We start from the raw sequence: 14,288 nt of genomic DNA on the forward strand, positions 1-14,288 counted from the left end.
AGAAGCCCCCAGCCTGCCTTGCGCGGTGGCGCGAGGAGCCCTTTCCGCGGGGATTCCGGCGGGGAACTCTGGGAGTCGGAGTCCCGGCATGTAGAGAGCGTCGGGCGTCGGCGGGCTCTCGGACTACGTTTCCCGGCGCTCCGCGCGGCAAGAAGGGCCTAGTGGCTCCGCCCTCGGGAGCTGGTGGAGGCCGCTGCTATGGCGCCCACGATCCAGACCCAAGCGCAGCGGGAGGAGCCGGGCCACAGGTGCGAGGGGCGTCTCCGGGGCGGGGGGCGTGCGGGCCCGCCTCGCTCCGCGGTCACTAACGCTCTCTCTCGGTCCGCTTCTCCGCAGGCCCAACTCGCACCGGACGCTCCCCGAGAGGTAAGGCGCCCCTCCCGCCGCGGGCACCGGCCCCGCAGGCGGCGGCGGCGGCCTCACTTCTGCCCCTTCTGCTTCGGCCCTCAGGTCCGGGGTGGTGTGCCGCGTGAAGTACTGCAACAGCCTCCCCGACATCCCGTTCGACCCCAAGTTCATCACCTACCCCTTCGACCAGAACAGGTGAGCCTGCAGGAGGGAAGAGAGTCCCCCTCGACCCGCCCTGGCGCATCGCAGAGGTCTTCCCTCCTAAGCCGTTTGCGTGGAAAGATGTGAGAGGGTCTGGCGGATCCTGCAGGGGGTCGGACTCGATGACCTCTTAGGTCCCCTCCAACTCTGCGGTTCTGTGAGAAACGTGGCAAGGGCTCTATTCCTATTGCAGCACCCGTCGGCCTTAATTTGACGGTTGACAGTTACTGACATACTCCTGCCGCATCTTTCTAGCACTTCTGTGCTGTTCGGAGTAACCGAGAGCAGTGAGAAAGAAATAAAATGCAGCTATTCTTAGAGAAGGAAAGTAATGAAGTAAAGATGCAGCTTCTGAAGTAAGGCCTTAAATCAGTGTTTTTCAAACTTGGCAACTGCTGTCTGGGGCATTCTGGAAGTTAAGTCCACACATCTTAAAGTGGCCATGGTGAGAAACACTGCCCTGAGCACTTTATCTTGGCTGTTGATAAAAAGCTGTCAGGAGTGAGTTAGGCCCTTTGGGGGTAGAGAACTCCATGATTTAGTTGAGTGCACAGAAAAGGCCCTTATGCACGTTAGTGAAAATATTACAATTTGGGAAACTGCTTTGCCTTTTTTGAATTGGTCCAAAGTTGGAACCTCCAGGAAGCTGAAGCCCGGCAGGAGATGCCCAGCAGGAGAGGAAGGGTGCTTTCCTCCCTCTTTCCTGTTTACGGGGAGGGAGATTCTTTATGCCAGTTCAGCCTTCGGTTTGGCTGGCATCCCTTGGGAAATGGATTCCATATGCATGTTGCTGGTACTGTACATTTCTGAGTGTGACTGGGCTTTGAACTGTTGCTTGGACATTTTCTGTGGATTAAGGTTTTTCTTGCTTCCATCCCTTTCCAGGTTTGTACAGTACAAGGCCACCTCTCTTGAAAAGCAACACAAACATGACTTGCTGACTGAACCTGACTTGGGAGTCACCATAGATCTAATTAACCCAGACACTTACCGCATTGACCCCAATGGTAAGATGATCTCTATGCACAGCTATCACAATGGAGGGTTAATAATGTGTGTGCAGAGATTGCACCGAGTCGTTGGTGGATCTCCAATGTTGGTGGAGATGTGCCCGATTTGTGCATGAGGAAAACCTGCATAGTAAATTTCTGGTGTTCACTGGATAGATAGCAGGCTAGGGGGATAACCACAGCTGTGCTGTGAATTAAAATCTCTTACTGTACTAAATATAAATGTTAAAATGTGTGCACCCCCGATTGCCCTATCTAACAGCAAGATTCCAGGAGTTTGGCTACAGAATGCAAAAAAGCAGGACTGCATCTCAAACCCCTGTGGAGTCTTTGAGCATATTCATTGGAGGGGATCAGCCTCCAACCGTGGATGTGTCCCTTTGGTTTCTTGTAGTTCTCCTGGATCCGGCGGATGAGAAGCTGCTGGAGGAGGAGATCCAGGCCCCAACCAGCTCCAAGAGGTAGCGCACACACCTCTGTGCGATCACTCAGGCACCGCAGCACCCTTCCGCTGGCTCTGCCCTGGGACTGCCGCCCCTTTTCTTACTCCAGATGCCTCGAGATGCTCTCTCTGCCTCCCCCCACACCAGATTGTTCAAAAGTCCTTGCAGTTGTCCTTCCTGACATTGCTCATTTAAGCTATTTCCTTCTTTGTAAGGCGGTCCCGTCTTTCCCAAGCCCCCTTGCCCTTGGCATCTGCCTCAAAGGCTCCATGATTCCCCTCAGCCCCACAGTGTGCTGCGCATTGCTTTGCTTCCTCTCTCTGACTATGTGGCCACTGTTGAGAGAACACAGGTTGTACACTGCCCTTGAGATTGGGACAGATACACCCGTCTGGAATAATGTTGAACCAGGACTGACTTTACGTAGGCAGCAGTGGTTCGAATGGGACGTTTTTCAAAGAAACCTTGCTTCTCTGCCAAGGAATCCTGAAGCATGTTTAAATCAAGTAAAGAGCGCCGACGGCCTCTCCACTTTGTGCTGCTAGTCAGCGTGTGGAAGTTTTTGCGTTCCTGGATCTTGGCGACACTCCTTAAAGCCTGGGCTGGCTGGGAACGGTCGGAATTGCGGCCAGATGGGTTTGGGGGAGGTGGCTCTGGAGAGGAACGGAGATCCCAGGGGGCTGTTGGTGTTTTTCTCTCCAGGTCACAGCAGCATGCCAAAGTGGTGCCATGGATGCGGAAGACAGAATACATCTCCACAGAGTTCAACCGCTACGGTGTCTCCAATGAGAAGCCAGAGGTTAAGTGAGTAGAAGTGTTTGTGGTGTAAGGCCGTTCTTTTTTTCTTTCCAGCCTTGTGCCAGAAAATAAGTACTCTGTTGTAAGGCTGATGGTGGTGAGGGCCTTTTTGTCTTTGCTCAAAAGTAGCTTTCTCACCACGTCCGGCACAGGGAAGCTATGCTGGGCGAGACTCCCTTCCTCAACTTGCCCCCTTGTTTCACTCAGGATTGGTGTGTCTGTCAAACAGCAGTTCACAGAAGAGGAAATCTACAAGGACCGAGACAGCCAAATCGCAGCCATTGAGAAGACGTTTGAGGATGCTCAGAAATCAGTGAGCTGCCCTTCCTCTTTCTTTTCCCCCAAATCTGCTTTCATCCCATTGTTCTGTCTTTTCCCAGTTTTAGAGGAGGAACCTGTGCGGAGAGAGAAACCGCGGACGCTTGCTGGAGCCACACTTACTCTCCTTGCACTGATGGCTGAAATGCACTCTCCGATTTGGGGCAAGGGGTAGAGAGCTTGGCAGGGCCTAAATTCAGCCGCGGCTTCCAGGCAGGGCAAGGGCTGCTTTCTCTCCTCCTTGGGTGTCTCCTAATGGGAAACTCTGCCCCTAGATTTCTCAGCACTACAGCAAGCCGCGTGTTACTCCAGTGGAGGTTATGCCAGTCTTTCCTGACTTCAAGGTAAGGCAAAAGCAGGCTGTGGCAGGGAGGGGCCAGGCTGTGTGGCAGCTGGGTGGAGTGACGGGTCAGCAGGCCATGCCACCTGCCCATCTCAAGAAGGCATTGCTGGGCCCTGAGCTGCTGCTCTTGTCCGTTCTCTCCTTCCTGCCAGATGTGGATCAACCCCTGTGCTCAGGTCATTTTTGATTCTGACCCAGCTCCCAAGGACACCAGTGGGGCAGCTGCTCTGGAGATGATGTCTCAAGCCATGATTAGGTGCTACCGTGTTTCACTTGTAAAATGGGGAGGGGGAGGCCAGCCTCGGCTTCCTGGCCGAGTGTGTTTTATTTTGTGCCCTGACATTTGGCACTTCCTCAGAGGTGGGCTTTTTTGGACCCTAGCCCAGCTCTTTTAAGGTCTCAAGCAGCAATAACTATTTCCGTCGCATAATCTTCTGTCTTCCCCTTTTATCGAGTGCTGGCGAAGACTGAGCTTGACACCGTGGCCATTCTGTCAGGAGCTCTGCCCTGCTCAGAGCAGGGAGTTTATGCGCCTCTTTTCCCCTTCCCCTCCATCTCCAGGGGCATGATGGATGAAGAGGGCAACCAGTTTGTGGCCTACTTCCTTCCCGTGGATGATACGATGCGGAAACGCAAACGAGACCAAGAGGAGGAGATGGATTATGCCCCTGAGGATGTGTAAGTGATCCCAGATGCCAAGGATTGGCCGATTGAGAAAATGGGAATAAAAGCCAGGCTAAAGATAAAATCAGCATGGAAGGAAACACAGAAAGGCATTGTGTTTGGGAGAAGGGTTCTAGTTTTGCGTTCCGTAGGTGAAAACTTGGGTCAGCAAGCCTGCATACAACTTAGCTTACATTTTCCAACCAGCTTACAGGTAATCCTCACTTAACAACCACAATTGGGACTGGAATTTTGGTTGCTAAACGAATTCGACCCAATTTTACGACCTTTTTTACGGTGGTTGTTAAGCAAATCATCACAGTCGTTAAGCAAACCATGTGGTCATTAAGCAAATCATGCTGTCTCCCATTGATTTTGCTTGCCAGAAGCTGGCCAGGAAGGTTGAAAATGGCAATCATGTGGCCACAGGACGCTGTGATGGTCATAAATATGAACTGGTTGCCAAGTGTCCAAATTGTGATCATGTGACTGTGGGGATGCTGCAGTGGTTATAAGTGTGAGGACCGGTTGCAAGTCATTTTTTTCAGCACCACCACAAGTCTGAACTGTCATTAAACGAATAATTGTTAAGCGAGGGCTACCTGTAGTTTGAATTTGACTTTTCAGAGCCACGGATTAAGGCCAAGTGATAGGGGTGGCTGAGTTGGTAGAGATTTTGGTTTTTTTAGTTCTTTACTTCATTAACGAGGGATAGAAATGTGAGAAAGTAAGCTGCATGAGTTGCTTAATTCTGCTCTTAAATTTTGTACGTGCCTCTCTCTGCATTTGTTTGCTGTTGCAGAAGAGCTGTATCCCGCTGATGGGATTTGGGGAAGCAAGAAAATAATCTCCTTGTTTTAGGGAATGCGGGGGAGGGAGTTAATTTTTTCCCCAGATCGCTTTTTCCGCACGCAGTTGTGCAATGCTCACCTTTCTCTTTCCCGTCCACCGTTAGGTATGAGTATAAAATTGCCCGGGAGTACAACTGGAACGTTAAGAACAAGGCCAGCAAGGGCTACGAAGAAAATTACTTCTTCATCTTTCGTGAGGGTGATGGTGTCTATTACAATGAACTGGAAACCAGGTGAGGAGGAGGAGGAGGAGGAGTTCGGGGCTGGGACAGACGGAACGGAAGAGGCTGCCTGCTGGAGCTCCGGGGACCTTTGCGTGCTAAGCCATCGTGGTTGGCGCTCCCTGGGCTGCTTGGTCATTTTCTGAGTGTGCCCAGCACCTACATTGCCCCAAAAATGCCATCTTTCTCCCCTTGGCTGTCCTTGATTCTCCTTGCCCCCAGTAGTGGGGAGAGGCATTGGGAACCGTCGGAAAAGTCAGCTCGGGGCCTTGCAGCCGTGGTTCTTTTGATAAAGGGAGTGGGGGGCAAACTGTCGTGCTGCCCAGGTGCTGGCAGGGGCCGGGCTGCTTCCTCCTCTGTCTCTGATACACCTCTTCCCCGGCAGAGTGCGGCTCAGCAAACGGCGAGCCAAGGCTGGGGTTCAGTCAGGCACCAACGCAGTGCTGGTGGTGAAGCACAGGGACATGAACGAGAAGGAGCTGGAGGCCCAGGTAGGGCCGGGCATGGTGGTGGGTCGAGGGGGCTCTGGGGCCCTGCCCGAGAGCGCTTCTGGTGGGGGGTGGGGGGCATCTTGGGCCATGAGCCCAACTCGGGCACCTTTTGTGCCCCCCGCAGGAGGCCCGCAAAGCCCAACTGGAGAACCACGAGCCCGAGGAGGAGGAAGAGGAGGAGGAGATGGACTTGGGCAAAGAGGCCCAGGGATCAGGTAACTGTGCTTCCTCCTGGTCCCTGCCCGCCCCACCCCGCCGCGGAGGGAGGGTTCTTTCGTGCCCCCCCCCGGAGCATGCCGTCCCCCTTCCGCCTTCCTTTAACTCCCCGAGCCCCCCGTCTCCCCTTCAGATGAAGAGCCGGAGAAAGGGAGCGAGAGCGAGAAGGATGCCAGTGAGGCCGAGGAGGAGGAGGAGGAGGAGGAGGAGGAGGAAGAGGAAGAGGAAGAAGGCCACTCCCCCAGCGAGGGCGAGGGGGCCGTCAGCGAGGAGGATGAGCGGGCGGCACGGGACAAAGAGGAGATTTTTGGGAGTGACGACGACGAGGAGGAGGAGGAGGACTCCGAGCTGGAGGGGGGCCGGCCAGAGGGGGACGACGAGAGCGGCAGCGAGGAGGACGACGATGACGAGGAGGGGGGTGGCAGGCGGCAACGGCAGCACCTGCAGCAGCAGCACCGTGGCAGCCGCAGCCCCTTCCTCAGCGGCAGCGAGCACTCCAACCACGAGGACGAGGAGGGTGAGGCCAGCGCCAGCGAGGCCCCCTCACAGTCCAGCAGCGACAGCAGCGACAGCGACTGAGTGGCTTTGGGGGGCGATGGCGGGCGCTCAGTGTGGCTGTCCTCGCCCGGAGGGGGTGGCGGCACTCTGGTTTTCCAGGCCCCCCTCAGACACCCTGAAGTTCCTTCCCCCAACTCTGCCATCGGCAACGCCCGCAGGGCTCGCTCGGCAGGAAAGCGTGGCAGCGGGGAGCGGGCATTGCTGGGGAAGCCGCTTGCTTCAAACCCCCTGTGCGTTCCTTGCTGTATATATGGACAGCCAGCCCCTTCCTCTTGCAATAAAGCCTTTTCCCCCCTTCCTTTTCTTTCTTGAACTACCCGCCTTCCGGTCAGAGGGCTGTTTCAGCAGCAGCACCCCTGCTTTGTATGGGGAAGCAGCAGCAGTGAGGAACTTTTATCGTGGCAGATCTCAGCAATGTTAGTGCAGGGAAGCTCGCTTCTGTCCGGTGGGTGGGTCTCTTGTCTTCAGGGCAGGCTCCTGCATCTTCAGGTGTGCTGGACTACAACTCCCATCATCCCTTGGGCCATATGGCCCCTGAGGTCTGGAGCAGAGGCTTGGGCCCCAGGCTGGTGGAAGAGAGAGTGAGGCGTGGGAGGACTGGCTCTCAAACAGCCCTGGGTCTGCAGCCTCGTGGGGAGTCCCCCCCCCCCCCCGGGACATATGGCCCACTTGGCATAGTAGTGAAGGCCGCGGGCTAGAAACCGGGAGACCATGAGTTCTAGTCCCTCCTCAGGCAGGAAAGCCAGCTGGGTGAACTTGGCCAGTCCCCCTCTCTCAGCCCAGCCCACCTCACAGGGTGGTGGTTGAGGGGGAAATAGTGGGAGGAAGGAGTATTGAGGGTGGGAACATACCTGATATGCCTCCCCCCCTTTTATTTATAAAAAAAATAAAAGCAGGTTTAAAAAAACCTTTTAAAAAGTCCCCAGATTGTCAAGGCCAGTGTGTCTCAACCGTGGGCACTTTAGGATGTGTGGACTTCAACTCCCAGAATTCCTCAGCCAGCAAGGTTCAGAAAGGCCGGTTTAGGATCGCGCGTGCTGCGGCCAAGGGGGCGTTCCGGGGCGGCGGCGCTCGCTTCCAGAGGCCCAAGATGGTCCCGGCCCCGTGCGAAATGCTCGGCCGTTGGTCAGCTCCTCGCGTGCCAGCAAGGTGGTGTCCCTCTCCTGGCGACCGCGCAGCCGGACCTCCACCGCGAGGATCCGGCCCTTTGGCCCTCCCAAGGGCACCCCATTGCCGCCGCCGCCGCGTCCCTCCGCCGGGCTGCCGGCTTCCTCCCGCTCTCGCCCCGCTTCCGCCTTCCCCAGCTCCGGCGCCGGGCTTCGCGTCGCGGGTCCGGGCGAGGCCGCAGGCGGGGCCCTCCCTCCCGGAGGGGGCCTGCGAGCCGCCCCTCTGGGCGAAAGCGCGGGTCTCCGGGGGCGAGGGGGCTCCGGTGCCCCTCGTGCCCCTCGCAACCCCCGCCCGCCCGCTCCTCCTCCCGGCTGCAGGGCGCCCGCGCTCCGCGGTGGGGGGCGGGGGCCGGAGGGAGCGAGGGCGGGCGCGGCGCGGCGCGGGCGGCCTCCGCCGGCCGGAGGGGCGGCGCTCTCCGTCCGGCGCTTCCTCTCCTCGGCTCGCGGCCGCCACCCAGGAAGCGGCCTCGCTCCGCCGCGGCGCCCTCCGGATCCGGCGCGGGGCCGGCGGGGTGCATGGACCGCGGGTGCGTTGGGGCCGGGCCGGGCGGAGAGGCGGCGCCGGGCGCTCGGGGAGGCGGGCGGGTCTCCGGCCGGGCCGGGCGGCCTGCGCTCGGGGTGGGTCGGGCGGCGCCCTTTGCGCGGCCGGGCGGGGGCGGCCGAGCCTGTGCCCAGTGGCCTCCCCGCGGTCCGCCGGGGATGGGGCTCCCCGTGCGGGGCACGGCCGGCGGACCCTCGGGGCCTCCCGCCGAGGAGTCGCGGCGGGCCGGCTCCTGCCTCCTCCGGGCTCCCCGGGCGCCTTTGCGGCGAATTCCGTCCAGCCGCGCTCCGCGATCGGAGCGATCCCCGGAGAGGGGGCCCGGCGGCGGATTGGAAGGAGGAAGGGCGGTGCCCGGGTTTCCGTCGGCTCCGTCCGCTTTTCCCCGCCCGCTCGGACTTCCGCGGGCGTCCCGGAGCCAGGGCGAGCGGGGTCCAAAGCCGCGCCGGGTGGGCCCGTCCTGCCGCCCAAGCGGGAGCTCAGCCGGAAAGGCCGGTTCCCGACGCAGGCGGCTTGGTTCGGCCGGCGCGCGGCCCCCTCCCGGCACCCCCCCGAGGTCCGAAGCGCACGGCAGATGGGCAGCCCCGGCCGAGGAGGGAGCCAGCGGGCCGGCCCGCCCCTGGCGGAGCGGAGGGACGCGGCCTGGAGGTGTCGCGCGGAGCGAAGGCAGCGGGGACCCCGGGCGGGACGGGGCCGGCCGTGCCGCGGGGAGAGGCGAAGTGGGCTTAAAACTACTCGGCCCAAAGAGCGCTTGTTGCGGAGATCCGCGTCGGTCTGTGGTGGCAAAAAATCCGAGGGAGGCTGGCCGCACCTTTTCCGACAAACAAGTCCAGCCAGCTCCCGCGTCGGACGAAGCCAGCTGCGGCTCCCTACGGCTGATGGCTTCTGGTAAAATTCGTGGCTCGGAAGAGGTGCCACCAGCCGCTTCCGGATTTTGGCGAAAGAGGTGGACTGCGGGGCCTTGGGTAGGAGTTCCCGGTTCTTCTGATTGCCCCTCTGCCACCCTTTTGGAGTCCCAGCAGCTCCACACGGAGCAGATCTTCTCCCCGTTCTGCTGTCCAGCTGCGCGTGCCAGCTTTGGTGTTGGGACGTGCAGCTGGCTGGCTGGCTGGCTGGCTGGCGAGGCCCCTCTGACATCACAGGCCCGAGGAAGAGTGGCAGAGGATGAGGATTCCTTCTACCAACCCGCACCCATTTTCAGGCTCTGCTAAACCTTGATTGCGGACAATTGGCTGGTTTCACGTGTTGCTCTGAGCCATAAATCATGACGCACAAGCTACGACTGGCATTCGTGGACACGCTAGGGCAGACCGAAGTTTAGACCAGGGTTTCTCAACCTCAGCAACTTGAAGCTGCGTGGACTTCAGCACATGCTGGCTGGGGAATTCTGGGAGGTTGAGAAACCCTGGTTTAGACAAAGGGATCGATCCGGTTTCTGCCTGTGCCAGAAGGTTGTGGGATGTTCTTGCTCTGCTTTCAGCTGCGTCCAGAGCTGGGCCTTGGAGCAGAAGGGCTGCTAACGATGCTCCATTCTTTCTTCCCCAGGTCAGCATCGTGGCGGCCCACTTGGTCTGCCCCTTCCTCCAAAGAGCTGCAGCCGTCTCACTGCATGCCCGGGAGAAGCTCCAGCCCTCCGGAGTGCCCCCTGCCTGGGGGGCCATGCCACAGGACAGCGGGGGCCCGGCCTAAAGTGAAGCCAGATGGGGGGACGAACAGCCAGCCCGGTGGGTGCGGGAGGGCCAGGCTGGGCCCATCCTCAGAGAGAGAGAGCCTTTCTTCGCCCAAAGTGGAGCTGGCCGTGGAGGGCCAACGGCAGGCAGACCCGGAGCCCACCAAGGGGCTTGGCCACTCCTTGCGGCAGAAGCTGCAGGCTGCCGTGGGCCAATGCTTCCCGATCAAGAGCTTGTCTCGCTCCCCAGATCTCTCTTCCCAGCGCAAGATCCACCTCCGGGAGCTGATGCTGGACACCTGCCCCTTCCCCCCTGGCTCAGAGCTGGCCCGCACGTGGAAGCTCATCAAGCAGCACACGGTGCCTGTCTCTGAGCATGACGGCCTGGCTCCCTTGCCCCCTGAGGACGAAGACGACCGCCTGAGGGAGCGCCGCCGCGTCAGCATCGAGCAGGGCGTGGAACCGCCCCCGGATGCCCTGATCCACACCTTTGAGGTAACAGCTCAGATCAACCCCCTCTACAAGCTGGGGCCAAAGCTGGCTCACGGGATGACCGAGCTGGCTGGGCCCAGCTGGGCCGGGCTGACCGCCACAGAAGAACAGGAGGAAGAGGAGGAGGAGGAGGAAGAGCTGGAGTCGGGCTGGGCCGGGCTGCCCGAGGTCTGGGACGGCCTCCGGGTCCACACCCAGATTGACTACATCCACTGCCTGGTCCCTGACCTGCTGCAGTTGACCCAGCTGCCCTGCTACTGGGGCGTGATGGACCGCTACGAGGCCGAGTCCCTGCTGGAGGGCAAGCCGGAGGGGACGTTCCTCCTGCGGGACTCCGCCCAGGAGGACTATCTCTTCTCCGTGAGCTTCCGGCGCTACGGCCGCTCCCTCCACGCCCGCATCGAGCAGTGGAACCACAACTTCAGCTTTGACGTCCACGACCCCAGCGTCTTCCATGCCCCCACTGTGAGCGGTCTGTTGGAGCACTACAAGGACCCCAGCGTCTGCATGTTCTTTGAGCCGCTGCTCTCCATCCCCGTCAACCGCACCTTCCCCTTTGGCCTGCAGCACCTCTGCCGGGCCGTCGTGACCTGCTGCACCACTTACGACGGCATTGGGCGCCTGCCGCTGCCCAGGGCGCTGAAGGAGTACCTGAAGGAGTACCACTACAAGCAGCGGGTGAGGGTGCGGCGCCTGGACACCTGGGGCACCTGAAGCAGCAGCCTGGCGGCCATTGGTGGCAGATCTGCCTTCTGAATCTGCCCCTTGCTTTCCCCGTGATGACAGTCGTAACCCTTAACCCACCCGCTCCAACCCGGTACTCTCTGGAATCGATGGGTGTCGCTTTCCAGGGTTCCTAGCTGGCACACTGGCCGGAAATCCTGGGAGCTGTAGTCCGGCACACCTGGAAAGCGTCCAGTCGGAGGAAGCGACCCCGTCTCCCTCCATGCTTCTCCAGTGTTGTGAGCACAAGTGTTATTTATGTACGTCTCTCTCACTTTGGGTGCAAAACTCGGTGTGGTCAAGACGTCAGGCCATAGGGATTTGGGGAGCGCCCAGAATCTTTGCAAGCAAGAGCAAGAAATCGGCACTTCCAGCTGACCAGAAAAGGGAAGGTGAAGCAGCACCCAATACCTGGGCACCTGCTAGATAGGAGATCTACCCCAACTGGTGGGCTCTTTCTTAGCCGCACCGCTGCTTTGAAGGGAAAGCTACCGGTCAGCACCCTGCCTCCGGTTCTTTCCCACTCGGCACATTAATTGTGCAGGTCTACAGGGGAAGAAATCACGTGCAAGCCGGGTTCAAAAGGCAGCCTCTGCGTTCTGAAGAACAAGGGCGGCTGCAGCTGATTTGCACTTCATCCCCCCCCCCCCCCCCTGGCAGTCCTGGGCAGCTGGTTTCTGGAGTCATCCTGCTCCTTGGTGGTAACGGGGGGAGGGGTGGGGTGCCAAGCCATGACAAAGAAGCAGCACAAAGATTTCGGGTTGGGGGCATTCCAAGCCAGTCTTTTGAGCACAAAATGTCATGCAGGAAGATGAGCCGGTGCTTCTCGGTCAGTGCCGCCTCTGGCACAATCCTGCAGTCCTTTGCTTTCCTTCCATTCCCCCAAGCCGTAGTCACTGCTCTGGAGACCGTGATGGCACCCCAAATCCTGGCTGCCACAGGGCAGCAGAGGGAGCCAGAAGCGCCTTGCCTTGAGGGACGAGGCAACGCAGCTGAAGATCCGGAAGCCTCCCTTGCGTTATCCTTGGGGAGGGATAACAGACATAATGTGGTTGCTGCTGCCTCTGAGCTCCCGCCGCCACCTGTCGCTCTGTACTGCTGTGTTTTATCATTAAAACCTGTTTGGTCCACTTTCCTGTTGCACCTGGAACGGGGCTGGAGGAGCAGCCTGGGAAGCGAGCGGAGCGGCTCTGAGCCCCAGCTGCCCCTCCGCGCAAAGGAAGGCCTTGTGCCCATCCTGGGCCAACACAGGGGTGCCAAAGGGGGGACGAGCGCCCAAACCCTCCCCTTTCCCCCCCCCCCGTGAAAAACCAGGGCTGACAGGAACAAGTTGTCTTCCGACAGGCCTGCAGCTCTGCTACCTGCGCAGGGGGGCCGAGGGTCTGATTCTGCTTTCTGAAAGGTGAGCTGGCTGCCCCCAAACTGAAACCAGCCCCGGCTGGCCAGGAAAGGGCTAGTCTAGCTGAGCAGGAGTTTTTGGGGGGGGGCGTCCAAAGGTCCCAGCTGTTACCAAAAGACCCATGGCACTGGGCAGCTGCTGTCCATGGTGCAACAGAAGTAAGTCGCAGTAGATCGTTCCACGTGTGAAGAACAGATACTGCCTTTCCTAAAGCTGCCCCCAAGACATGCTGGGTCAGTCCCTTAGATGAGAAATGTCCACCTAACAGATCATCCTTCCTCTTGGCAGCAATAGCAAGGGCATTGTCCCACAGGAAATCCACCAGCTCCCTGCCCGGGAACTTGAGCACGAGGGATGACCCTGGGACACCCCCAAGGCAAACGCAGGAGTGTAATTTCAAAGGCCAGTTCTGGCAGGTGGTTTCCAAAGGCCAATCCCCATAGAAGAGCCTGCTGGTGCAAACAATCCACAAGCTTTGCTATATGACAGGTGGGCCTTTCCTGATGTAAGACACAATAACTGGGTTATTAGCAGTGTGCAAAATAGTTTGCATTTGAAAGGTGGTTCTGAGTTTAGTTTGGACCATTCCAGAACTCTCCCGAGATCAGAAGGTTTCGGGGAAGGTTGGAACAATCCATTTTGAACATAAAACTGAAATTCAAAATCTTTGGCACATTTGAGATACAGAAATACCTAGGGGGGCAAACTGGGTGCTTCCAAAGGGAAAAAGGGGGGGGGAATGATGTGTCACAGGCAGATGTACTGACCGCGCCCCCCCCCCATTATCCCAGAACAGACCCCACGAAACAAGGACACATAAGTCTCGGTTTATAGTTCTAAAAAGGGGACATTCTGAGCGTTTGCAGGCACATAAACCACCAGACAAAGGCTCCTGCCGAGCCCACATCTGGAGTCTGTGCCGCTCAAGAGGACGATGGGCAAGGCCTGTAACCCAAACCAGAGGCAGACCCAAGGGGGAACACCAAGTCCTTCAAGGCCACAGCTGATCGTACCGATGAACGTGGGGTAAATCCGACCTCTCTCCCCCCTGCATGGCTTCTCAAGACACCCCTGGCTGCCCTGATGCCAAAATTACGGCCTGCAGAAGGCAATGGAGCAATCTTGCTAGAAGGCACCACTGTCCAGCAAGCAGCTCTTTCTCCAAGATGGCGCCCATCTACCCAGGCATGCATTTAAAAAAAAATAAATCGCACCAAGCCATTCTCCCATCAGAACCGACTCAGTGGGCAAGATCCTGATACAGGTCAGACCTACCATCTTTAAGCACTCTTAACCCACCCACCTACCCAAATTAGGTGCGAAGTGCAGGTGGAGGAAATCCTGAGGGTTTGATTAATCTCAAGGAGCTCATCCTGGGGATGTGAGTGGTGGAGTGAGCCTCTCAGCAGCAACCCCCAGCTTCTCCCCCTGCCCCCGCTTCCATTAACACAACCAAGAAGAAATACAGTGCTGGGTCAAGCCCCCGTCCCCCAAAAAACCAAGCACTTAAAAAAATAATACAAAATAAGCACAGCTTTATCATAGAGGTTAATAAAAAAGGACTAATGCTTAAATTCTGTATATGCCTTTTACAAAGCAAAAAAAAAAAAAAAAAACCAGAAGGGGAAAAGCAGCAAAGGAGTCCAACAAAGCAATCTAAAGTCAGAATTCGTTTTTTTTTTTGTAAAACTTTTTGTGTGTTTTTTTTTTAAATAACGTATTCATGGTTACCAGCCATAGTCATAACAAAAGTTATTCATAATAAAATGTATCTAAAATAACATTTCTATTTCAAACAGGAACTTTGTCTCTCTACTTTTAGAAATACAGTAGTTCTGTC

The 14,288-nt window shown here is 57.9% G+C and overlaps 2 protein-coding genes across 2 annotated transcripts; both read left to right on the forward strand.

Moving 5' to 3' along the window:
* Nucleotides 1-52: 52 nt before the first annotated feature.
* On the forward strand, nt 53-6,759 carry PAF1 (PAF1 homolog, Paf1/RNA polymerase II complex component). The gene is made up of 14 exons (XM_063312502.1): nt 53-248; nt 337-366; nt 451-543; nt 1,435-1,556; nt 1,954-2,020; nt 2,705-2,806; nt 3,008-3,113; nt 3,394-3,462; nt 3,614-3,717; nt 4,023-4,139; nt 5,080-5,208; nt 5,582-5,687; nt 5,812-5,902; nt 6,037-6,759. The coding sequence occupies exons 1-14, from the start codon at nt 199-201 to the stop codon at nt 6,480-6,482; spliced, it is 1,632 nt and encodes a 543-aa protein (XP_063168572.1). The 5' UTR covers nt 53-198; the 3' UTR covers nt 6,483-6,759.
* Nucleotides 6,499-14,250, forward strand: LOC134503726 (suppressor of cytokine signaling 5-like). The gene is made up of 4 exons (XM_063312631.1): nt 6,499-6,691; nt 6,930-7,042; nt 7,607-8,154; nt 9,711-14,250. Exons 1-4 carry the CDS (start codon nt 6,499-6,501, stop codon nt 11,038-11,040), a joined length of 2,184 nt encoding a protein of 727 aa, XP_063168701.1. The 3' UTR covers nt 11,041-14,250.
* The last annotated feature ends 38 nt before the right edge of the window (nt 14,251-14,288 follow it).

Source organism: Candoia aspera, chromosome 10 (assembly GCF_035149785.1).
Source record: "Candoia aspera isolate rCanAsp1 chromosome 10, rCanAsp1.hap2, whole genome shotgun sequence".
NCBI classification, from domain to species: Eukaryota; Metazoa; Chordata; class Lepidosauria; order Squamata; family Boidae; genus Candoia; species Candoia aspera.